The sequence below is a fragment of the Penicillium pulvis genome, assembly GCF_028828015.1.
Source record: "Penicillium pulvis strain IBT 33274 chromosome Unknown contig_5_segment0_segment0, whole genome shotgun sequence".
Classification (NCBI taxonomy): domain Eukaryota; kingdom Fungi; phylum Ascomycota; class Eurotiomycetes; order Eurotiales; family Aspergillaceae; genus Penicillium; species Penicillium pulvis.
The window spans coordinates 2,842,247-2,866,730 of NW_026643078.1; the positions used below are offsets into that span (position 1 = coordinate 2,842,247).

The 24,484-nt window shown below is 47.8% G+C and overlaps 12 protein-coding genes across 12 annotated transcripts; 7 read left to right on the plus strand and 5 right to left on the minus strand.

Moving 5' to 3' along the window:
* Positions 1–87: 87 nt before the first annotated feature.
* On the plus strand, positions 88–2,084 carry N7503_007621 (dimethylaniline monooxygenase; the record flags this gene model as incomplete). Its single annotated transcript, XM_057067168.1, has 4 exons — positions 88–136; positions 195–1,068; positions 1,128–1,785; positions 1,839–2,084. The coding sequence occupies 4 exons, from the start codon at positions 88–90 to the stop codon at positions 2,082–2,084; spliced, it is 1,827 nt and encodes a 608-aa protein (XP_056920849.1).
* Positions 2,085–2,468: 384 nt separating this feature from the next.
* On the minus strand, positions 2,469–3,287 carry N7503_007622 (short chain type dehydrogenase; the record flags this gene model as incomplete). The annotated part of the gene is made up of 3 exons (XM_057067169.1): positions 2,469–2,637; positions 2,704–2,986; positions 3,047–3,287. 3 exons carry the CDS (start codon positions 3,285–3,287, stop codon positions 2,469–2,471), a joined length of 693 nt encoding a protein of 230 aa, XP_056920850.1.
* Positions 3,288–3,658: 371 nt separating this feature from the next.
* N7503_007623 (DUF3237 domain-containing protein) lies at positions 3,659–4,368 on the minus strand (the record flags this gene model as incomplete). The annotated part of the gene is made up of 4 exons (XM_057067170.1): positions 3,659–3,825; positions 3,873–3,991; positions 4,048–4,184; positions 4,252–4,368. 4 exons carry the CDS (start codon positions 4,366–4,368, stop codon positions 3,659–3,661), a joined length of 540 nt encoding a protein of 179 aa, XP_056920851.1.
* Positions 4,369–4,718: 350 nt separating this feature from the next.
* N7503_007624 (FAD-dependent oxidoreductase) lies at positions 4,719–6,262 on the plus strand (the record flags this gene model as incomplete). The annotated part of the gene is made up of 3 exons (XM_057067171.1): positions 4,719–5,020; positions 5,071–5,342; positions 5,394–6,262. 3 exons carry the CDS (start codon positions 4,719–4,721, stop codon positions 6,260–6,262), a joined length of 1,443 nt encoding a protein of 480 aa, XP_056920852.1.
* Positions 6,263–6,617: 355 nt separating this feature from the next.
* Positions 6,618–8,780, minus strand: N7503_007625 (Zn(II)2Cys6 transcription factor; the record flags this gene model as incomplete). Its single annotated transcript, XM_057067172.1, has 5 exons — positions 6,618–6,956; positions 7,030–7,524; positions 7,607–8,114; positions 8,189–8,522; positions 8,597–8,780. The coding sequence occupies 5 exons, from the start codon at positions 8,778–8,780 to the stop codon at positions 6,618–6,620; spliced, it is 1,860 nt and encodes a 619-aa protein (XP_056920853.1).
* A 2,072-nt stretch (positions 8,781–10,852) lies between these two features.
* N7503_007626 (uncharacterized protein) lies at positions 10,853–11,343 on the plus strand (the record flags this gene model as incomplete). The annotated part of the gene is given in 2 exon segments (XM_057067173.1): positions 10,853–11,063; positions 11,075–11,343. The coding sequence occupies 2 exon segments, from the start codon at positions 10,853–10,855 to the stop codon at positions 11,341–11,343; spliced, it is 480 nt and encodes a 159-aa protein (XP_056920854.1).
* Positions 11,344–11,578: 235 nt separating this feature from the next.
* On the plus strand, positions 11,579–11,923 carry N7503_007627 (uncharacterized protein; the record flags this gene model as incomplete). Its single annotated transcript, XM_057067174.1, has 2 exons — positions 11,579–11,615; positions 11,682–11,923. 2 exons carry the CDS (start codon positions 11,579–11,581, stop codon positions 11,921–11,923), a joined length of 279 nt encoding a protein of 92 aa, XP_056920855.1.
* Positions 11,924–12,336: 413 nt separating this feature from the next.
* On the minus strand, positions 12,337–12,944 carry N7503_007628 (uncharacterized protein; the record flags this gene model as incomplete). The annotated part of the gene is made up of 3 exons (XM_057067175.1): positions 12,337–12,444; positions 12,594–12,713; positions 12,768–12,944. 3 exons carry the CDS (start codon positions 12,942–12,944, stop codon positions 12,337–12,339), a joined length of 405 nt encoding a protein of 134 aa, XP_056920856.1.
* Positions 12,945–13,624: 680 nt separating this feature from the next.
* On the plus strand, positions 13,625–14,080 carry N7503_007629 (serine hydrolase FSH; the record flags this gene model as incomplete). Its single annotated transcript, XM_057067176.1, has 1 exon — positions 13,625–14,080. The coding sequence occupies one exon, from the start codon at positions 13,625–13,627 to the stop codon at positions 14,078–14,080; it is 456 nt and encodes a 151-aa protein (XP_056920857.1).
* An 803-nt stretch (positions 14,081–14,883) lies between these two features.
* N7503_007630 (uncharacterized protein) lies at positions 14,884–15,589 on the plus strand (the record flags this gene model as incomplete). The annotated part of the gene is made up of 2 exons (XM_057067177.1): positions 14,884–15,026; positions 15,331–15,589. 2 exons carry the CDS (start codon positions 14,884–14,886, stop codon positions 15,587–15,589), a joined length of 402 nt encoding a protein of 133 aa, XP_056920858.1.
* A 2,442-nt stretch (positions 15,590–18,031) lies between these two features.
* Positions 18,032–19,903, minus strand: N7503_007631 (fungal trichothecene efflux pump; the record flags this gene model as incomplete). The annotated part of the gene is made up of 3 exons (XM_057067178.1): positions 18,032–18,573; positions 18,648–19,695; positions 19,757–19,903. 3 exons carry the CDS (start codon positions 19,901–19,903, stop codon positions 18,032–18,034), a joined length of 1,737 nt encoding a protein of 578 aa, XP_056920859.1.
* Positions 19,904–21,476: 1,573 nt separating this feature from the next.
* On the plus strand, positions 21,477–22,588 carry N7503_007632 (uncharacterized protein; the record flags this gene model as incomplete). Its single annotated transcript, XM_057067179.1, has 4 exons — positions 21,477–21,637; positions 21,689–21,892; positions 21,953–22,181; positions 22,244–22,588. The coding sequence occupies 4 exons, from the start codon at positions 21,477–21,479 to the stop codon at positions 22,586–22,588; spliced, it is 939 nt and encodes a 312-aa protein (XP_056920860.1).
* Between the last annotated feature and the right edge of the window lie 1,896 nt (positions 22,589–24,484).

Here is a 24,484-nt window from a genome sequence, read left to right on the forward strand (position 1 = left end):
AGTACATAACAAATACCAATCACTACGGTCGCTCCCACCTTGGAAGGTCATCCACATTTTTTCTTTGGTGTCCCCGCCCATCACTAAATGGAGTCCAAGTCGGCTGAACAAGTTGATGTAGCCATCATCGGAGCAGGTATTATCCCTTGTCTCATGAAAATGGATTACTTGCTGACGCGCTATATTCAATTTAGGATGGTATGGTCTCGTTGCAGCGCGTACATATCTTCGCCTTTGTCCGAATGTCAATCTAATAGTTATTGACTCCGACTCCACGGTGGGCGGTGTATGGAGCGAGGATCGGTTGTATCCCAACCTGGTAGCGCAGGTAAATCTTGGCTTGTTCAACTATACCGACACGCCAATGCCCAGTATCGGCGTCACTGGCGAGAAACAAGTGACCGGCCGCATGATCCATGATTATCTCCAGCGGTATGCCGAAGACCATAACCTTCTCCCGCATATTCGGTTCAACACTTTCGTGACTCGGGTGAATCGCAATTACTCATCGGGTGGATGGCTTTTGACTCTCCGTGATTCTTCGGAGATCATCAAAACCGCCAAGTTGTTGGTCGCTCCTGGAGTCACCTCAATCCCCAACATGCCTGACATCCCCGGGATTGAACCCGATACTGCGAAAGTGCCAGTTGTTCATTCTATGGACTTAGGCCGCTCCTACTCTGACCTGCAGAACCCTGAAATCAAAAAGGTCATAGTCGTCGGCGCTGCCAAGTCCGCTTACGACGCGGTGTATCTCCTGCTCACCATGGGAAAAGAAGTGACCTGGGTCATCCGAGAGGATGGCGCAGGGCCCTTGGCCATCCTACCTTCTAAGCTACTTGGAATTTGGACCAGTATTGGCGTGGCATCCACCAGATTGATGACTGGGCTCAGTCCCTCCATTCTCAACACCGATGGGTACCTGTATTGGATTTTTCAGAAATATCCTTTCGGTCGCTGGCTCACAGGGCGGTTTTGGGACACTGTGGCGATGCTGAGTGACTTTCACGCTGGATATTACAAAGGTGATCATGTTGCTGAGCTGCGCCCCGAGATTGGGAACAAGAGGTGAGCAAGCAATGTTTCTGCTTTCAATCAGGTACTCAATGAACTAAGTGATATCTTAGTATATTCTGGGCAAACTCGGGACTGGGGGTAGTCACCCTCCCAGACTTCTGGTCGATCATTCACAAGGGCGAGGTCCGCGTGGTGCGAGAGAGCCTAAAAAGTATCGATCGGAACGCTCTTTTGTTGCAGTCGGGTGAGAGAGTGCCCACTGACTTTATCGTAATGTGCACTGGCTGGGGGGACCACTTTGCATTATTCGATGCAGAGACAAAACGAGACATCGGGCTCCCTACTCAGACCAAGCCGAAGGATCTGAGGTTTGAGCAAAGCCCCGACCGCTGGCAGCAGGCCGATCAGGATGCCGATGCAGCTGTAAATCTCAAGCTACCGTTCCTGGAATACGCACCTGTACTACGGAACCCAGGAAATCTCCAGCGACCTCAGAAGAAATGGCGTCTCTACCGACGCGCCGTTCCTCTTGAGCTAGCTGAGAAGGGAGATCGCTCACTCGTGATCCTAGGACAGATTCATACTGTACAGACCCCACTAGTGGCCGAGTTCCAATCCTTCTGGGCTATTCTGTATCTCCTTGGTCGAATTACTCTCCCGGACAGCGACACTATGGTTCGAGAAATTGCCGAGTGGAATGCCTGGACTAGAAAGCGGTACCTGAGCCAAGGGCAGAAGTTTCCTTATTCCCTCTACGACTTTTTGCCAGTATGTTACTCTTCCAAACTTAACTCCACTCACGATATGCTGATTGCACCAAGTATGTTGATACGCTATGTAAGGACTTGGGGATCAACTCTCGACGGAAGTCAAATCCCCTGGCAGAGATTTTCTCTCCTTACCGTCCCGAAGACTTCAATGGTTTCATCGATGAGTATTTCGCCAATCAAATGAAGGGTTCGGTTTCTGAACCCAAAGTCTTGACGCGAATTTCATCTACGTGGAGAATTTTCGGATTTAGTATCGCATTTATCATGATCCTCTCAACTGTTGCCGTAATGGTGTAATGCCAGCATCTCGCGACGACTTTGTTTTGAAAAGAAACATTTGCAATGAATATATGATTCTCGACGATTTTTCAGAAGAGCCTTTACTTGTCACTTTCAAGAGATTTTATCTTCCAATACCAGCCTGTCATCAATTGGGAAAACATATGCGACAACTGCAGGTGATTTCCACTTATGCTTTGTAATGTTCGATATGAGCTTCCAATTTTGTCTTCAGTTCCTTTATTTCTCATGCCTTTCAAGCTAGGCAGATTGTTAACAATGCTTTGAAAAAGAGCTGATAAGGATCCAATGATTCTTGTGTACGCATTGAGATTTTAAAATGGCTTTGCGAAGAAATTGCTTCTCTCGAGTATTTGCTTGAATAAGACCCTGATTACAAGTTTAAACCTTGGGGAACTCCTTGTACCCTTGACCAGCGACAAATGTATCCATCCAAGGTCTCTGCTTACGATCCTGGCTAAGCTCCCAGTACCGCTCCGCATGAGCAACGCCGCTGATAGCACCACTAGCAAAATCGCCATTGGCAAGGCGTTCATCGCCATAGTAGAAACTAGTGGGTAGATTATTAGCTTGACCAAGTGTCGAACAAACTCCCAAGGGTAGATGGAACGCTTACGTATATCCTTTGCCTGCGAAAGCGAGGGTAGCATTCTCAATGACATGGCCCAAAGCAGTCTTGCCAAGCCCGAGGCTGACCAGACGAGGCATAGGCATCATGTTCAATCCATTTGCAGTATAGATGAATGACTTGGGGACTTCAGCGGGGAGCGTCTCAAAACCTTTAATAGCTTCCTGTGCGGTGAGGTAGGCGGAAGTGAAGTTCACGGCCAGGTCATAGTTCAGCTGACCAAGACTGAGCGACAGGGGATTACTTGGCTGCGCGGGAAACACGTGGTACGCTGTAGGATAGGGATGTTTAGCTTCTTGACTGTATGGCAAAAAGCATTACGCGTACTTACCATTGTGGATCACCACATTTGGAGCACCTCCGTACTTCTTCTTAACTTGAGCAAACCACTCGGGGATTTTCTCAGGGCTGGAAAGATCGCCCTGGATGTAAAAGTAGGAAGGGTCGAAAGAGGTGGAGGTACCGCGGCTGACGAGAGCGACTTGGTAGCCTTGCGCAGCAAAGTGCTTGGCAGTTGCAGTGGCAACATTAGGACCTGCGCCAAGGATAAACAAGATTTTGTTGTTGGTCATTGTTGAAAATAGGGCACAAATCTACGACAGGATAGATTGTGAGCAGACAAGGAGAAGAAACTCTGTTGATCGAGTAAGGGAAGAAGAAGAAGAGAAAGAGAGAGAGAACAAACGAGGAAAGACCTGCAAGAGAGACAGACCGGAAAAACTCAGGATACGTCGTCACCTAACAATTGTTACCGAGATGCAAATTTGAGTAATTACTGATACCCAGTGAAAGCGTGGAGATTATTATCTATTTAAGATAAGAAGAGTAAATTTCTTAGACTGTCCCGGGGAACGGCCCGACGCGGGCATTGGCAGGCCGGCGAAATTCGCCGCAACTACCGGAGCCCGAATCACACAATTCAGTGCTACTATGAACTAAATCATTAATCAAACCCGGTGGCAGGAATGACGCGTGAGATACGAGATTCCACCGTAATGACCCGCGTGTCCTCATCTACCAACATACGTCCATTGCCCACCAGGGTCATGTTCTGCAGCTCTTCAAGGGCTGGGTCACCGCTATGAAATTTATGGGATCCCGCTTTTTCCTCTAATCAGTCATCATCTCTCTCAAGACCTGATACCAGGAGGACTTACTGCTGAACCCGAATGGAACACTGACAGAATCTGCCTCCATGTTGAAAATCTTCATCACTGCCTCATTCAATTCGATGATGCCTTCGTATCCGAAACTAATGTCCTTCCCGTCCTCGGTCCTAAATGCATTCAGAGGGGGACTTTGATTGAATTCAGGCACATAATGCAGACTTACGTGGCAACAGCTTTCATGTTGATGCGCGCATGCTTCTTGTCAGGATCAAATTCAAGCCAGTCGGCACCAAAGATTACTTTGGCTGAGAACTGGGGTTCAAATCCTGGCACGGTCTCGATTGTCCCGCTAGGGGTTTCCTATCACAGCCATTATTAGCCCGAAGTACAATTGCCATGATAAATATAGTTTTGAGTCAATTCATACAAAATGGATCAATGTCGAGCCACTTTGGCGAGGTCCAACAAGATGCGCGGCCCCCGCATTCACCTTCCATACAATGGCAGGTTGTAGGGTTGCAAAGTTGATCGTAGGAACAGACATGATCAGGCGACTCAGTGAATAAACTGCGGCTGTAGACTGGAACCAATAGTTTCAGCCTGTAGAGCCATGACAGTCATTTAAATCTCCCCAAATTTCCTTGGTGAAACCTACCAAGGACATAATTCACCTCGAACGGTGAGGAAGCATAGAGCCCGGGCCGAACGCCGGCAGGGCACCACAGTAAGCTTAGGAGGGCCGGCGATTCATGGCGCGACCCCTTGGAGATCTTTCGGCCTCGATCTCCGTACCTTGGGTGAGAAACGTAAACAAATAGCGAAGAATTTGTGTCTTCGTCCATGGCTTAGAGCACGCTACACTACTTGCCTCAAATTTGTGTTCATGTTCAAGCTATGAGTTCTTCTCCAAAAGCACCGTTCCGTGTTATCGTGGTAGGTGGCGGCGTCGGTGGTCTGACAGCGGCTCACACCTTTCACCGCGCCAATATCGACTATGTGATCCTGGAGAAAGGTGTCATTGCTCCGCCGATGGGAGCCAGTATTGGCATCTACCCGCAGGGGTCTCGCATCCTAGACCAAATTGGGTGCCTGAAGTCCGTTGAAGCGGAATGTTATCCTTTGGGCAAATCCATCAATATTCTGCCCGATGGTAAGATTATCGCGAACAGTGACTTCTTTGCTCACTCGCGCAACTAGTAAGGCTTCACCGCTATATATCTCCATCGCTTTGCTAAAATACCCCTAGTCATGGCTATCCCATTCCGGTGCTAGAGCGTCGGCGATTTCTCGAAATCCTGTACGAACAGTTGCCCGACAAATCCAAGGTGCGCACCAAGTCTGGTGTAGTGGACATCCTTGATGGTGTCGATGGGGTCAAGGTTATACTAGAGGACGGCAGCATTGAGGAAGGGGATCTCGTTATTGGCTGTGATGGCGTTCATAGTGCTGTTCGCAGTCTTATGTGGCGCAATGCCAATGCAAAAATCCCAGGCTTCATAACGACTACTGAGAAGAAATGTGAGTGTCACCTAAAACGCAAGCTTCCACATGCTGACATTCATTGCCCAGCTCTCTTCTGTGACTGGACTGCCCTCGTGGGTCTTAGCCCGACACTCCCCGGCATGAGCAATTGCGACATGACATGTACTCACTATCCAGGTCGCTCCTTTCTCGTCATTGGACAGAAGACCTACACTTTTTGGTTCGTATTTTTCAAGAACCCCCAGCGACTCCATTGGCCCAGTCGTCCTCGTTGGAGCGACGCGGCCGCGGATGAACGGGCCCGTGCATGCGCCGATTGCCCCATTTCTAGCACGCAGGTTTTTGGTGAGCTTTGGAAGACACGTATCCGTGGAGAGCTAGTCAACGTCGAAGAAGGTCTTTTCAATCATATGTACTTTGGGCGCGTGGTTCTCGCTGGTGATGCGGTCCACAAGATGACCCCCAATGTCGGGCTAGGTGGGAACTCGGCTATGGAGAGCATCGTACTTTTGTCTAACCTCCTCAATCGCGCCATCCAAATCCACCCCGGTGGCCGTCCGGATGCAAAGATAGTTGAACAGCTGCTGTCAGAGTATCAGAGTTTGACGAAGGAGCGCATGCGTAAAATAATCGACTTCTCCAATCTTGCCACGCGCATTCAGGCTTGGGATACGCCCTTCCACAAGCTTTTGTCCCGCGTTGTCCCTTTCCTTCCTGACACTACATTTGCCAAGCAAGCTGCTCAGTTGATCAAAGCCTCTCGCAAGTTAGAGTATGTTCAGTTACCGAAACGTGCTGTCACTGGAACCCTGCCATGGGACGACGAGCTACAGTTCGCTCCCAATGACAGCAAGGTAAAGAAGGGAGCAAATGCATTTTCGTTCCTGTATACTCCCCTCGTTGGCTTATGTGTGGCTATCTCGTTTCTTTTCCTTTCGAGTTTAATTTCAGCATAGGAAATTACATATGGGCAGTAGAACCTTGTTGAGTCACTTGACCTGTATCTACCATATCCCTCCACTTTCAGTAGCCTAGACTTCTCTCCATACCACATCTTTAAACCACATCTTCATACCACATCTTCACACCACATACTTTCCGTACTCTCCATACGTACGTCCGTAGGAGCCTGTTGAAACGCAGTTACTCATTGTGGCATGTGAATTTCATTGAATATACTCCAGGGCTAGGTACTGTTTCTCAGTCTGAGATATCGCCCATCATTCCTTTGTCTCGTGTATCTAGGTTTATATTATCTGAAGATCAATTCTATATAGATATTTCTTGCTCTTGGCCAAAAGAGTATTTTTTTCAAACGTGAAGTATTTCGAACCCAGGTACCAGGTTCTCCACTCGACCAATGAGTCGAAGGTCCGTGAACGGCTTACCTCCCATTATCTCCAAATTAATCTGCGAAATAAACAATCCGGCGATTGGGCTATGCAGAGTAAGAATTGACAATGTCCCCAGCAGTCGCTGAATATAGTCCAAAAATATGTGCTGGGATGTACCCAACCCGGTGGTTCCAGGTGCGGCTTTTTTCTGCAGGGCGTCCAGGTGATTTGGGTTTGATGAGATCCCGACTTGTTGCAAGTCTCGCACAAAAATTTGGGCAGCGACATAAATAGCCCACGGAATATAAGGGCCAATCTGAGGTTTAACAAGTAACGTTAGGTAAATTGAAAGAACGACTACTTAACCCCTGAGGAGGGAGGAAACTTACTTTACCGCGGTCCATTTGACAGACTGCACCAGTTGTCTCAGCGATCCTTATCGCCGAGTCCAAATATTTTGTCTCATGGTCGATCAGCACAGGCAGAGGCGAAGTCTTGGAATTTGCAATTTGCAGGTTGGCAGCAAAGTGCAGGGTGATATTAGTAGCGTGCAAGTTTAGAAACATGCAAATTGGATCTGAATCTCCGCCACCCACCAGGCTGGGCTGATCTGTTCCAAAAGTTTCGAATATATGAACCAAGGCCTCGCAAAGTTGGTAGTGTTGTAGCCAGAAATCCCCTTGTCCGAGGGCAGGATTTAGTCTTTGAGATGAGTTTTCCAGATGAACAAAGGCAAAGCCTAGGATAGCAAAACTGACTATATATCCCTGGGCAGTGGACGATGCTTCAGGGGAAGATGATGGACAGAGAACTTGCGATAATGTGATTTTCGATGATGATGTGACCTGATCAAGAGGCAATGAAGTCGGCAGGAATGTTGTGATCTGACATGTCAGAGTGATTAGCTTCGGCACAGCGAGTGTTGTGCTTACATTAATTGGGAAAATCTATTCAGATGAAAGTTACCTGGTTGTAGTCGATCAGCGCATGTGCATTCCAACCAGCTGTGATGCTGGCAAAGCAACTCAAGTTGAAAACAGTCCAGAACGTTCGCCTTTGTTCCTCCAATTCACTTAGTGTGTCACCAGTAACTGGAGTAAAGTCTCCTCTTTGATCTATACGGTCTAAGCCAAATATCTTAGACATCAAAACTGCACGGTTCAAGCTAGCCCTGGCTTTTTCAAAGTGAACATGCTGCAGCTCATAAAATGCAATGAGGACGCAGGCCTGTAGGGCGACGATATTCCTTCCCTGATTTGAGGCCTTGATCTGTTCAAAGGATTTGCAAGCCAGCTTGTAAAAATCTTCTTTGTATCTCAAATGAGTAGCTGAAGCCGACGCTCCTTGAGCTAGGAGAGCATATTTCAGGCTGCTGACCTCTGGTGCTTCTGGGACTTCTCGGAGTCTTGCATGAAAATGATCAGGGTCAATCATGAAACAGCCAGAATTTGCCTTATAAGTATATGTCTGGTATCTGTGAATGTCATGATTAGATGGTAAGAAATTAGACCCAGAATAACCCAGTCTTCATTGAATGGTGAGAAATACATGTTCTGCAATTCCGAGTCCGATGCAACTACATTGTCGGCCATTCTGGGCTCGACAAGCTTGTTCGCATCATACCAGGACATCATCGGCACTGGAAACATATCCCCGAAAATTGGTGGCGAGGAGGTCTCCAAATCGGCCAGTATTTGATGGTAATCAATATCTGTTACCTCTGGCATCATGAAGATGTTGTCATCTGAAGTCTGTTCCACGGTCCCTAAATCCGAAGGTACCATGTCGTCTGATGCAAATAACACTGGGTCTGTCACAGCATCATGCTCAAACCCAGGAGCGATAGATTTGTATTGAGGTGCAAGGTTATTCTCAAAGGCACCTGTATTGAATTGACGCATTAGCCGGCCCTATGCGGAGATTGCATCAATTGATTCCTGGGTCAATGGTACCCACTCAGTCGTTGAGTTAAATCTTTCAACAGGCCTAGAATTTCCTGTTGGTCTTGGACCTCGGGGCGAATGTAGCTGCAGGCACTGCTTCGTGTAGCACACTGATTGCAACAGGGTTGATTGCCGTCGCAGCGGGTCTTGCGTTGGCGACAGGAGTTGCAGGCCACATGTCTAGCTTGTGGGGTCATTTTTGCTCCGGCGGGGATTAAATCAAGGAACACAAAGGAAAGAGACGAGACCCTGCTAGACCTGGGCAACCTCGATTAATAGAGCTGCTGTCACTTTCACCCTTTACCTTCTTCAGGCGCTCCATAGACTGGGTCTGACACAATCGATACACGTAGCTTCGTGTTCAGCTGTGATCCCGAATCCTTCACGACCTGAAATGGCGTTTCTCACTATCACCTACCAACCATTAGGCAAGATAACACCATCGGTCATGAAATTGGCGATATCCGGCTATCCTTAACCCCATTGGGTATACTGCGCGATGGGCAGGTGGGAAAGCGGCCGCTCCCGCTTACCCCACCCTAAATTAGCATGCTTATCTGCCTGCATGGCATTTAATGGACGGGCAAGATAAAAGTTCATCTACGAAAAGATAGATTTTTTCGCGGGCTGCAATCCCTAAACATGAACTTGGGCCGTGCTGCATAAGAAAAAAGCTACTGGTTTGAAACCATCGTGTTTCTTCCATTACAGCACTGTAGCCTTTAGCACAATCGGAGCCTTGCACATGCTAGTGTACATTTATCCAGTAAGCGACGCAGGCCACTCTGTACTATCTGGCCAAGGAACCACCAAGATGCCTTAAGCCCGGAAGAAAGCAGGAATACGGCAAGAAACAATATAAGCGCCCCAAAGTAAGTCTATAAATTCCAAATTTCAAATTATCATTCCGTTATTGCATGCGCGGTATGTAGTGGTCAAACAAGATCCCAGTCAAGCCAGTCCAGGGGGTCTGAAACTATTCCTCCGGTCTTTCCAATTGTTCACGGCTTTCAATTTTACTAAATTTTGGATCTTAGGACGCTTTCAAGGAATGTTGGTCTTTTATGTGTGGGCTGTATTGGCAAGGGAGGAAGGCCGGATTAGTAATTCGTGGCCTGGGCTCTAGTAAGGCGGCAGCCTTGTCTTCTCGGGATTATCTCCGGCTATTTAAAACCCCGATCTTACCAGACGCGAGTCCAGAAGCAGCGCAATAATTATTAGGAACAGCCGCATACCCGTCAGATGAGCTAGCTCCATGGGGCCTCGAGCCAACCTCTCCGATAAGAGACCTTATTGCTTCATGTTTGATGCCCGTAGGGGTATCGTCGGAAACCACAATGGGGAATTGTTTGGCAGAGGGGAAAGGGTTGAATTGGCATAATACTTACGCTAGTATTGGTTGAATCAGCCACCAACACCACCAAAACGGCGCTTGTATTACTCAACATCATCATTACAGCTCGAATAGCCACGCATCTACACTGAGATGAGAAATTTGTGGTAGATAAGATAAAATGAATGACAGGAGATTCAGGAATGGGCCCTGGAATATAAAGGGGGAATGCATCCACCATGTTGGAAAGACCCGATTCTGGTCAATAAAATATACTTCTCCCTTATCGTCTAATTACTGGTCATATCCTGTCATCTGCTCTTCTATCAGACTTTGTGAACTTGTATTTTATTTTTGTAGCGGTGACACCCTTTTTGCCCTAGGAGCTGTTTATGGACTGCAGTGTCGTTCTCTTCCAGAAGATGTCCAATGGTCGCAGAGGAAGCTCTGAGATAGGCTGAATGCCACGGTGGATGGGCGCTTGATTGCAACGATACCCCTGGCCTCGGTGTGCCATGATCCACAGTACAATGAGACCGCATATGTGGTGCTGCATGAGTGATAGGCGTGGGCGCGATATCAGTACGACTAATGCAACCCCCTCTTTTGCGCAATGATTAAATAATTCCGTATAGCGAGGTTCCCAACTTCGGTTAAGGCCCCCTAGTTCCATGATCAGAAATGCAGCCTCTACACCTCGGTCTCGACGCCATGCTAGCTGGGCACTTCGGTGGCATCTTCAATCAGCGCTACCAGCGCGGCCGATATGCAGGTAGGGGTCAAGTCTATACGGGAGAATAACCTGCCCCTGGTCATCAAGAATACGGGACCCCAGTAAATACACGCTTCTATGTTCTTGCGAATATCTCTCTAATGCTTGCTTTTTTCTGCAGTTGCAAGGATGAATCTACCGGACAAGGGGGCTTGGGACTGTGAATGCACAATTTCAATGCCATTGGAGTGCTATTAAGTTATCGCAGCACCAATTACGACGGACCAGCTCTGAAACTGGGAACGGGGGTAGTGATATCTGCTGCGTATGAGGCTGCCAGCCAACACGGATTACGGGTCATAGGTGACGACTGCCCAAATGTTGAGGTCGCTGGAGCTTTTACCCAGGGCTGTGGGCATAGTGTCTTAGCTCGCAGTATGAACTAGGCGCCGATCAAGTGGTGGAGGTGGGGGGGGTGGGGGGGGGGGGGGGGGGGGAAAGTCACAGCGGCAGGTATGCATCTAGTCGCGTCTCCCTCACAATGTGCTGGTCTGTATTTAGTCCTCAGTGGTGGAGGTCCACGCACTTATGGTATGGTCATTTCGATGACTATCCGGGCTCCATCCGGACGCCGGGGTGGTCGGCGGAACTAGTCTCAGCCTCTTATCGACCGGATTGGCCCCATCCGTATACGAACGATTCGCAAATGGCATGAGATGCTGCTTCCCATGACCAATGGCGGAACCACAGTCAATTACCTGGTTATCTCGTCGGCCGTCACCGTCGAGGCGATCACCCTAGTGAACGGCATCGCTGACAAAAAGCGCAGCCTCCTGCAGCCGCTCTTTATCTCAACTGGTGTAATGTCACCCAGGCCTCTTATACAACCAATATAACCACTTCCGCCGACTTTCTATCTCACTACCTGTGCTATTTTGGTACACTGCCCGATGGGTGCCTACGCTACTGCCCAACTAATCGGCGGCCGTTTGTTCCCTCGATCCGTTTCACAGAACCCTTAAGTCTCTCGGATTCAATGATCCTAGTGCAAAGCATCCCTGCCTCCACCCCTTCTGCGCTGTCGGCTTTGTGGCCAATCTCTCCACAACAGCGTCCATAATCTGGGAGCATCCAACGCAGTGCTCTCTGCCTGGCGCGACACAGGGGTGTCGCTTATCCTGCCTTCAGTCTGGAATTCTACCCTGCCTCGCTCCGTCGAAGTCCAGCGCGAGCTTCAATTGACCAACAAGCTGGAGCCACAATTGCGCAAGCTTACTCCGGGCAGCGGTGGCTAACTCAAAGAGTCTAGCTTTATGCTGTGAATCTGGAATGAGAATTTCTATGGCTTCTACTACAACCGCTGGCGCGCCATTAAGAAAGAATACGACCTGGGGGATCTGTTTTACGCGCACAGTATCGTTGGCAGTGAAGTTTGGACGGTGGCTGGCAATGGGCGTATGTGTCAATAGTAAAAAAGATAGAATAGACTAGAAAAGCGTGATAGTTGAGCTGGAATTGTACAAATCAGTCCTTCGGAAGATAATGCTATCATCCGCTTCGGAACCGCTGTACGCAATGTATTTTGAAGTGTTTTAAAGTGAGACCACTAGCTAAGAGCGAGAGGAATGTCTGGATCATGGGGGTAAAAAGGGGTCATGCATAATGACTCTGATACTATTAATCTACCAGGGGAATTGAGGGCCATCCCTCACGCGCAGCTGTGCGCCAGCCGAGTCCCGCGTTCCTTCATCAATCGCCTTCGCGATACCTCGACGCTCTCCTCTACCGCCTGGAAGGCGGTTTCGAAACCGACAGCCTGTGCGCCGGCATTGCCCATGTCATTTTGGGAGAAATTGCATATACATTAGAATATTCGTGACGCAATGAGTATTTGAAAAGAGCAGGAAATACCCAGACTCTGCAACAAAGCTTATAAAATCTTCGTTTTAAATGGATCTTGCGCACAATCCAGTGCAGGACAGCCTTGTTGGGGCCATACGCCGCACACGGATACGGACGCTGCTCCACGCCGCCAATTCTCCCCAGTGGACTCCCGATTCCCACAAACATAGGCTTCATGCTCTTCTTGAGCAGCGATTAGACCGCCTGGTAGAGGTATATGTGCCTGTAGCCGTTTACCTCGACGTGCTGGCATGGCACGTTAATGGGCACCCCGTGCACGGGCGATAAATTCTCGCTGATGCTGTCGTTGGCAACTACCACGTCTAGGTGGCCAATGCCCTGCTCCATTTGGAGGGTCTCAGCAGCAGCAGCTGGGTCAGTGGGAGAGTCGAAGTTGACCTTCACGATGATCATGCGAGAAGACTTACTCTTAGGGTGGAGTTGCAGGGACTGGGATGAAGCGCCGGCGGGCTCCGGATGGCCGCAATTACGATGGTGTTGGAACGAACGAGGAATAGCTCGATTAGGTCACGGCTAATACCGCGACTGGCGTCAGTAATGAGATAATTTGTGTTAGTCATAGTAGCAATGGTTCACTTCTTGGTGGTTGGGATGCCGACGTTGAGGCGAGATCAAGGGCGGCCTAAACATCCTAAGGGTAGGCTGTAGTGTCTAATGGCGTAGATTTGGTCCGAATAAGTAGGAAGTGGGACAAAGAAAAAGAAAGAAAGAATGGAAACAGAGGAGAACAAAGAAGAAGCGTTGGAGGATTCCCGATCGGGTATGTGCGTAACCATGACCAAGGATCTGTAAGTAATTACATGTATGGTAATCCCTTACTTCAAATATTACATGACCATTGTACATACAGTATTTAATTTTCTATGTACAGATGCACAAACCTAGGAATATTATCAATATCTTCGGAGAATTGTTCCTCTATCTCTCAATCCACTCGGAATCGTTCAGATTCTCTCCCTGTTGGGCTTTAGCCACGTATGTATACTTTCTTCTATCTTCTACCCGTATTCAGAGCCCAATACTCCGTATTATAACCATGGGGAATCATTCAGGATGTCGCCGTCGCCGCATCTATGCTCCTACATGCCCGGACCAGAGGCCAAAAATCCCCTTTCCAGGCCGCCATCTTCATCGTGTCGCCGACTCCCTTCTTTCCCCGCGCGGACTGCGGTATCGACGCCCGCAGGTACTTCGGCATCGCCGCGTCCGAGCCCAGCCGGCCCGGTGCGCTCATGCGAGTAACCGACTACCTAGTCACGGACCTGGTGTATCTGAAGAAAGGCAAGGGGGCGGAGGACGTCTTGAACCGGATTTTCCATGCCACGGTCGGCCCGTACCGCATCAGCATCTCGATAGCCCCCGCGCAGGGGTCACAAGATCAGTGGCGTCGCCACGGCCTGGATCTGGTGCAGCTGTATGCTCGTGTCACGGTGGTGGAACATGGGGAGGGTCATGGCGTGCCGGCCAGGTATAGAGAAGAGATAGTCAATGCGGTCGGGACGGTAATGGTTGGGTCTGAGGGTAGATAAGTGTATGACAAGAGCAGAGCAGGTATACAGCCGCACTGCTTGTTACGATACATACAGGACGTGGTCATAAGTGTCTCTAAGGTCATCTCCATTGTATTTTATTTTCAAATAAATACTAGCTCTTGGAATGACTTTTGCGTTATTTTTGAGAGATTCTGTCTCATGGAGTTGCCAGTATTTGAATTTCAGAAGAGCCTTTGGGTTTAGTTTTACTTAAAGCTGTCAATGACGCGTTTATGATAAATAGTGACTAAAAACGCCGCTGTAAGCTATAAGTCACTCACATCTCCCCAACTGAAAATTAAACGGAGATCAAAATACTCCTTGAGGGTAGATTAGATGATTTCTTACAATAAGAAATACGATAAAATTACACATTACATGGTTTCGGTAAGAAATTCAAGTATGCATGTAGTGTGATTTCGAGTTTGGGTGGGAACAACCTTTGTTCAATAAACCTAAAATGTACCTGGGTTTGTAACACCTAGACAGGAAAGTGTGTCCTTTCCTTCAGTCTTTGTCCCTGTTTTTAATTCCCCTCAACGATACCCCTCTCACTAAGGTAATATTATCCTATACCATGTTCCCCACCATCCTCGTCACTGGGGCCACCGGCAGTGACTCGGAGCGACAGCCCGTCATCTCCTAGCCCGAGGATTGCGGGTCCATGCCTTGGTTCGGACGAGCTCCAGTGCCGCCGCGCTCGACCTGCACCGTCGCGACATCGTTTTAGTTGAGGTAAATTCGACCGTGTCGAGCAACTCCAGCCCGCTTGCCAGAACGTAACTGCAGTATTCCTGCACATGTCACCGTCGTTCCAAGGCCATAGAGCTGAGCTGCAGCAGGCGACTAACGTCGTGCAAGCCGCTCGTGCATTCGGTACCGTTGCGACCCTCGTTTATACCACTGTCTGCGCCATCGAACAGCGCGAAAGGTTCCCTGGGTGGTACGATGGCACTATATTCGAAATGATGAAGGGATAATTCAAGAGCAAAACTGCTATCGAGGACCTCGTGCGTTCTGCCGGCTTTATCTACTGGACGATCCTCCGTCCTCCCGTCTACATGACAAACTATCTCCTTCCTAGTGTACGAAGAAAATCGCCTGAGCTGGCTGAATTCCGTACGCTTTGCACTGTTAGGCGGCGGGAGAGGGATATTGCTCATCGACCCCGATGATATCGGGCGCTTTGCCGCTGCTGCTCTCACAGAGCCAAACCGGTTCTTGCACCGTTCTGTAAGTATTTGAAGTGAGGCCCTGATGGTGGAGCAGACGGCGAGCGCCATCTCTGAGGTCAGCGGGCGCGAGATTGTGGTCGACCATGACCCCGCAATCTGGCGGAGCGTCTGGCTTCCTCGAATCCCCAGATCGACGCTCAACTGTGATTCTGGGAGCAGCAGGGATAGATTTGAGCCACGAGAACCGCAGGCAGAGGTTGACTTCAAGTTGACTGAATTTAAGGAGTTCTTGGCTGCAAATCAAGAGCTGGTGAGGCAGATGTTTGGATAGATAGTATTGGAGGAGTCTATATTTATTGGTGTACCCATATGAATGTGAGGAGTATGGATTTGCAGATTACAAGCAATTAAGTGCCATTGTAGTGGATGTGGTATGCAAAGAGGAGTCAATAAGCAAGAGAACAGCAGAAATATTCCTCCTGCTATGGATACGCATAAACAAATTCTGTATGCCAACTACCTCGAAAACCAATGTATTACCAGATACGTACCTATACAATACGAGCGAAAATACTTGTAACGGTTTGATCTGGCATATAGACTAATGCAGGTCATCCTTAATTTACTGCTATTTTGATTGACGCCTCGCAATTGGAGGGGCTGGCCGACGTTACATTGCATATGCAGTCATTATCCATTTCCTTATCTCGTCAGATTCAGGTCAGCCCATCGCGACGATGGCACCATCTCCAAGTTCGGCAGGACAGATAGAGACAGCCGATCTCGCCTAAGCAGGCAAAGATGAAGAAAGTTGACAATAGGGAGCCATTATGATTTTAATCGAGGACTGTCTTGAAGCCATTGGAGCTGTAAGGCAGCACCCAGTTAAGCTGTGCCTGGCAGCGATTTCCATGCAGCTGGTCTATCTCGTTGTGCTGGGCCTTTATCGCCTCTACTTCCAACCTCTGAACAAATTCCCCAGCCCAAAGCTGGCGACCTTGACTTCCTCGTACCAGCCGTACTGTAATCTCCTCAGAGCTTCCGGTGTATCACAGCTGAAAACTCGTCCTGGGGAAATTCTTCCTCCCAGGAGCTTTGTTGATGGCCTGATTAGGACTAGTACCTTCCGTCCTACACCACTTAAGCTTCATCCTCGCGTAGATCTCTTCTTCCTTCCTGGGCGCACTTTCACAATACTACATACGTATCCTTGTGCTTCCTGTTGGCCCTTACTATTCAGCTCGGACATGTTGCCGTATCTTTGCTATTGACCGAGCTCGACAGCCCAAATTATATATATCAGCGTCATTACAAATATATCGGAGTTAAGCCTACCCAATCTTCGGTCTGATTTCTCGGGATTGCTGAGAATGATACTCACCCGATATACATAGCTACAGCGCTGGCATTGAGTTCCAGTTGACACGCCACGACAGAGATCTTATTGATTTTTATTTTCTTATTTTTTATTCTTTTTGGCACATTCCAAATTTTTCCATCCATTAGCGATGTGCGCATGGATCTGGAGGCACAGATATCGAAGAAATGCCCAGTTTCGTAAACTTGGGGAAATACTTGAACGTCGAACGCTCTTGGTTTCACTCTAATGTCCACGGATGTGCTCTGCCATTCAAAAACTAGTAGATCTGAGAAGGGTTTATTGGCTCACATGTGCCGGCGATTTCCAGATGAATATTGCTCACAATCTACTCTAGCCTGGAAGGCGATTGTGCTTTACAAGTAGTGCTCCTCTGCGCCGGTTCAATGCGTACAGATCGGGTCGATCACCAAATTCATCACATCAGCAGTGTCGTACTAGTGAGCTTTGAATACACATACCCGCCACAGGAATAATCTCCTACAAGTAGAGGTTTGACATTCGATCAGCTCAGGTAGGTAACTGAGTTGAGGCGCGTATCTTTATAGATAAGATGCTGGAGCCACTTGACTATCGCACGACCAATATAATGTGGATACAGCCCGGGCCCAACTCAGGTCGCCCCCATAATAAACATGCCAACTCGTGATTTCCTGTCAGTAGATAAATTATGCATTTTCTCCAGTAATAGCGAACATTTCTTCTGCCACAAGATAAGTATGGCAAGGAGGGAAATAGTATGTAAACGGGCAAGAATAAGCTGGAAAATGAAGGAAACAGCTTAAGAAGTGTAGCTTTGAGAGTTAATTCTGACTAGATCTCGCCAAGAAGTACCCATTCTGAGCGGGCAATAGGTAGTAAAGTCCTACCCCTGGGTTGGACCTAGGTAGTAAATTATAAATCTAAGTATCCGTTCAGGTTGGTAAACACTATAGAGAGGTAGCTTGAGCTAGATCTGATTCGAATGCTTTCATCAGGGGAATCGGGACGATTCGTACTATATGTTCCCGACTGGCCCCCAACGGGACCGTATGGAAGAACAAGTTCTCAACGTCACCTGACTATATACTCTTCAATATAAGAGTGGCAAAGTAAAGTTGGTGTATTCAACCACTATAAGATAAAGAACAGCATTCAATTTAGTGGAATTCCCCACGGAGCTTTTCAGAGGAACGTAGAAAAGGTCGAGACAATCACGCACTGAACTCAATGAGGATACCGGGCTAGTCCTGATTATGTCAAATGGACTAGACGATAACTTCACGGTTATTCCTCACAGCACCACGCAATATTACTGTCTTTCCCCTGCCCCCCTCAATTACACCATGTCGACTTATATAGTGGGACCCCACAAATTTGGTTGGTAACGCATTTCATTCCAAAGCAAATGCAATACTAAAAGTATGACACAGCAATATGGTCATCCATCAAAGATGTGAGATCCCCAAGGAACCAACTCGCGATACACGCAGTAACTCCGAATGCAATCGAAATCAAGTAGACTTTAGAAAATGACACTCCAAACGCATTAATAACAGCAAGATGCAAAAATTCATACTTCTCCGGCGTATTTAGCTGAGGAAGCGCTGCCGCGTACTCTGAGAATGGAATTGCTAGAAGCGTGGACGCCATTTCCTTGAGGATCAATGGATCAGTAATGCCGACTTCCATCGCCGCAGGAATCATTTTCATCTCTGCTTCCTCGGTGAGCTTCGCTATAAATTGAGTGTAAAAAATGCCGATTCCCACAACTTGGCCAACGGAGCGAAGGCAAACAGTTAGAGATGTTGCGGTCGCGATTAGATCATCTGGGGATATGACTGTGACTATGACTTGATTGGGAACGAGAACACCACCAACGCCGATGAGGCCAAGCACGAGAGGAGCCCAGACGGTGTTGACATTATTAGGATCGACGGCAGCCATACAGCCAATGGCTGGTATGAAAATGTCAGTGATAAGCCACAAGCTCAGCTAGTGTTACAATGTCAACGAGAGATAGAAGACTTACCCACAGTCTGTATGACACAGAAGCTTGTCATTATAGGACGCACATACCCTTTGAATGACGATATCATGATGGCAGAAATCAAGGATCCCCCAACGATACAGAAACCAAATGGCAGCGTTCGAATGCCTGCAACAACGTGGCCTGAGCCATATACGCTGATCGATTGCATGACCCAAAAGAACAAAATGGGAATGTAATTGACACCCGCGACAAGAATCACCACCATTAACGCAATAAAGGCACGAGAATGACGGAGTAGACGACGGGGAAACATGGGATATTTAGCCCATAACGTCTCGTATAGGATGAAGACCCCAACTAGAATGGCACCAAGGACCAAGCACGAGATCACTGCACTAGAACCCCAGGGGTAGGTCTTTCCTCCCCAGTTGAGCCCGATCAGGAAGACAACAATGCCCGCAATCATGAGAAATCCTCCTAGGAAGTCGATTCTGCGAAGCATCTCCATGCGACTCAGTCCCATAGCGTTGACTCGAGGCGCAGGATTGTAGAAGATGGCAAGAACGACAGCCGTCAACAGGTTCCAGATTGCGATCAAGCAAGCACAATATCGCCAGCTGCTCTGTGCAATCAGTTCCCCGTATAATGACGCCGGGGCAAAAGGCAAGAAAGTGGATACGACAAGAGCAGCATAAAATCCTCGTTGACGAGTCGGTACCAGCTCAGCCACAGCAGAGATTGACATCAGCTCCTGGATGCCAACCCCAACACCCGCTATGGCCTGACCCGCAATGAACCCCTTTCCATTGGGGGTTGCAGCGCACAAAATCATACCCAGCATCGAAGCGAGCACTCCCACAATAGTCACACTTTTCCGTCCAAAGAGATCGGCAACTGGACCAGCGAAGGGAGCTACGGCGCTAATAGACACCAGACCGGCAGAGAAAATCCAGACCAAGTCGTCGACGGCATTCAGGTCATTTGCGACAGTGGTAACAAGAGCAGCAAATATAAGGGAAATCACCTGGGAACCGACAAACGCCATGCAAAACCCGAGCAAGACCATCAAAAATTTGACATTACTCAGCTGCAAGAGAGTAGCAGTGTCAGCTATGTTCGCGTTGTACTGCAGTCCCAACTCAAATTACCTTAATTTGCTTGGAGTAAGAGCGCTCAAGTGATTCCAAGTCATCATCTTCTTTGTTATGACTCCCAGAATCCCTGCATATCTGCTCAATATGCTCATTGGCGACTCCATCAGATGGCTTTTGGTCATTGACCGTATCATCCATCATAACAGACGAAAAAGTATTCAGCGAGAAAAGTGCTGACAATTAACTGTAGACCCGTTTTCTGGGGCTTATGGCAGTAGCCTATATTTGATAGTATCCTGTCATCCAGGAAAGGGGTCTTATATAGCCTGATAGGATATTTTCAATGTAGAGAAAAGGCAGTTGCGAGTGAGGGGTTCAAACCCTTTGAAGCGCCAGGGATCGTTTAATATTTCCTCAAGTGAAATGAGTAAAAGTTTCAAGTTCATGGACTATGTGATTCACTGAGAACGACATTTTGCCAGTATGGCCAAGTGAAAATGTCCCCGCAAAAGCATTGACTAGTATTTGCGCAATTGTCAAAGCGTCCGTATCCACGACGTACTCGACTTTTGATCCTCCCCCTCTTTGATTTATCCTTGGACGGCACCGATAGATACCTGCACCTGAGGCTTGTACGAAGCTATAAGGGTACTATCCTAGTATAGCCCTTTATACCCCCACTCAGCCAATGAGAGTGGTTTCCACCACTTTACATCCGAGGTCCATTTACCCCGCATACCAAATATTGTAGGACTGTGCGCGAATTCACTTTCATGTACAAGCCATTAACTAAGCCATGTCCGAGATAACTTAATTTGGATTTTGTTCGTCTACCCGAGATTCGCCCAGCACAGGAGTAAAAGGCTTTCGACTTCGTATTTCAGACACATCACAATCGCATGTCCTGGATAGTGTTAGATTCAAGAATCGCATATTCCAGAGCCTCGCTTAAACTACGCGTGATTAAATTGGTGCCCTTTTCCATCCGTGATCACAAATTCGGCCAGGGCTAGACTAGACTGCATAATAATACAACCAATTGGGTCTCCTGATAAATTTATAATCATTGATTTTCAGGGTTTTGAGGTAGAAATCATGCAGATTCGAAGCCGGATCAAATCCAAGCCGAGACATATGAACATGCATCTAAATGCCACTCTCCGGACACTACTTACGCCTATTATGTCAAACTTTGCTAGTGAAAACCTGATTCTATGTAGCTATGGAGTAGAAATATCCTATGGGTATTGTATGATGATCATACGCGAATATAAAGGCAAGAATTCATTTTACCAGATGTACTTGAGTGAAGGTTGAATCAATGGCTGCGAATAGACGGTAATCATGCGACAAAGTCATTAACGATATTAGTAGGATCCCTACATAGCCCAATATAATCTTGTGATCTTGAAACTCGAGAATTGCCAAGAGTGAGGTCAATATCAGTGTATAGCCTCGGCTATTGCTCAAGACGACATGATAAGATTGGGCAGAACTCGACAATGGCGATTCTTCATCACGCAAGAACTCGGATATGCGGCTAGGAATCGATCAAGACACGGGGTCTGAGTCCTTCGACTCGATTCTGCGGTTCAGTTTCTGCTTTGACTGCGGAGCCAAAGAGACATGACCAAGGAGTAGAAAAGATATAAAACACTCACCTTTCCCACGCATACAGAAAGAAATTCACAGAAGCATCGTTTACAACTAGTTTTCCTACTGCCTCCTCACAAAGCTCGTCTCCAAGTTTCAACGTGCTAAATCGTTCTTAAAGATGTCTTCTACTGTTACTGAAGTTCCTACTCTTGCCGTTGAAGGCATGAAAGGCCAGCGTCGGGATTTGCCCACACAGATCCTTCATGCCGATGAGGAGGCCTACGCAAAGCAGTTGGAGCCTTTTGGTGGCAAAGAGGACATGACACAGGGTGGAGATGTGTATGTTCACCCTCCTCTCTTTTTATTCATGTTATACTTATAGGGCTTCAGTTACTATCCAGACCCTCCCAAAATGGCGGTTGACATCACCGTGGGTGATTTAACGGGCCGCGAAAATGACTTCAACCTGGAGAAAAACGGATTTTGTCTCGCGAAGCAAGAGAGTACGGTGATGAAGACGACTGAAGATCTACAAAACACTAGGAAGATCAAAGAAGAATACTACCCTGAGATGCAAGCCTGGTTGAAAGAGGTGTACGTGGAGCTTTTCCCACCACGGGCAATATGAGATATTCGCTAATGACTATTTACCAGAACCGGCGCACCTATTGTGAAAGTCATCCATCATGGGTCTCGAGTGAGCACCAGCTCACATGGTGCTAACAGCATCAAAAAGGAAGAGATGAATCATGTTACTCGGCCCGGTCCTGCTGTGTTCGGAGCACATCTCGACCAGTCGACCTGGCAGGGTTTCAATGTGATCCACAAATACTTTCCCGACGAATGCGAGGCATTGCTTCACGGCCGCTGCATTATTGTCAATGTACGGTCCTCGGTCCTTACATATTCTTTTTGGCAATTCTTGCTGACATCAGGTTGAATCAGGCATGGCGTCCAATCAAGCCCGTGTACAAACACCCATTCGGGATTGCCGACGCTAGCACTGTTCCTTATACAGATCTCGTTGTTCGTGCCAACAGATGGCTCACTGAAATTCGAGAATCGATGGGCATACGACCAAATCCCACTGTCCACAAGTGGTATTATAAGTTCGCTCAAACGGCCAACGAGGTTTTGGTATTCAAACAATTTGACAACTTTGGCAGTGCCAGGGCGTGCCCGCATTCCGCATTCATTGACTCTGAGTATGAGGATGCAGAGCCCAGAGAAAGCATTGAAGTTAGGGCGATTCTGCTCTGGCCCGATGAGAAGCCGTCTGTTTTAGGCTGAAGAAGGAGGAATGTTACACGCCACGCTAGTCTAAGGTCCCTGCTAATTGAATTAGTCAATCCACTCTTGTTACTTTCAATACTTGCCCATGAAGGATGTAGAATAAGAATTATACCATTACCCGCTGCTAAGGCGAGTATGCTAGGCCCACTACGTATATAAGGTAGATAATGTAGCAACTAACGTTCTATGGGATGCCTGCGAGCCAGAGCCCACCTCGAGATTTGAGTTCGTCACCGTGAGGGGTGGTGGGAGACAAGAGAGGAGACTTAAGGGGTCGCTTGTAGAAGATGACAAATGTTTCTCACGTTGCTTATCTCGGGACGAATACGCTTATAACAGCTCTTTCCGTGCACGATAGATATCTGAAAGCACTACAAGGAACCACCTAGATCCCTCAGCCGGAGCATTTCCGCTGTTCCCCTGGATTACATCATCTCGGATTATGACTGAGTAAGTTATATGATAGGCCCGCCCTTGTTTCATTTTTGCCCCTTTCAGCTTAGCGCCGTATTGTTTGTCACGCCACGCGTGGTCATTGTTTTCCTCCATCAATCAATACGTACCCAGGCCTTCGTTCTCTTCCCCAATTTAAGCTTTGGCGGATCTCTACCTTGTTGTCATCTAAACAACTACTGTGACTCCAGGATCAAGGAATCACCCGCTCAATGACTGAACCTCCAACCAAGGTTCTTTATGAAAAAGCGAATCTCCACAAAGGGCACCAATATATCAAGGAGTGCAATATTTTTATTTCCATGCCCGTCTACTCAAGATCCACTCAACCTCCCAGCTGGCCAAAAAAATTGTCACTGTGCTTGATAAACAAATGGGAAGACTCGTGCTTGAGTGGGATTCCTCCTGGGTGACCAAGTCAGGGTTTGGGGTGCGATCTGCCATAAAATATGGGATCTAACCTCAGGAGTCCGAAATATTGTTATTTCATCAGAGTTTGAGGGACTTTATCAGTGTTCAGCGGATGGCTCTCCATCGCGGGACCCAATGTTCAAAGACTTACAAGAGCCCGCTCGACCACTTTCGAGTGACCCAGATCTGCGTGCGAGAATCTTCGAGAATTATCTACACCATGGAGGTGCTCGGTTTTGAAACCAACTGCTGGACATGCTGCCCCAATCGTAGCGTTCAGTATCCACGCATGCAGACATTGCGCCGCGCATTATCATGTTTGACGAGCAGAATATTTTTAGCGGCATACTCGACTGGGAATTTACGGGATGGTATCCCGAGTACTGGGAGTATGCGCAAATCATGCGTCCGGCCTTTTGGGGGGACCGGTCGATCTGGATGGAGAGGACGGCACCGCAACGATGAGATCTCAGTGGAATCAATGCTGCCAGGAAGGTTTTATTTTAAGCCACTCACATGCCATCAATAGACCTCTACCAGGCGGCTATTACAAGCCCTCGAGGTACTAAAGCTGGCAGAATGAACGTTGATCCCCTTTCAGTATATCGGCTTTTGTCTATATACGGTTGAATCTCGGGATTTGAAATGTACACAGCCGACAAAATATCATCTTAGCCCACATTACAGGGCTCAGTCAAAAAGAGAAAATTCATTTTGGCGAACAACCATAGTTAGGAGAATGAGTGAATTACAAAAGGTGATCCCTTCTTTTTCATCCAGCATACTTATACTCCAACCTGAGAAAGAAGCGTTATTCAAAAGTCGATAATCCGTTTCAGGAGATGGCTGTAGCCCAAAAAGCATCCTTCTGGAATTCACTTATCTTTGCAAGTTTAGTACTATCGGAATAACGAAAACATGTTACTCTATGTAGATCATAGTACCTTCGGAGGAAAGAAAGGAAGGATTATGGCGGAAGCAGACTCCGCTAGTGACTGTAGCAGATCGGTTTCTTCTCCCTCCAAATAA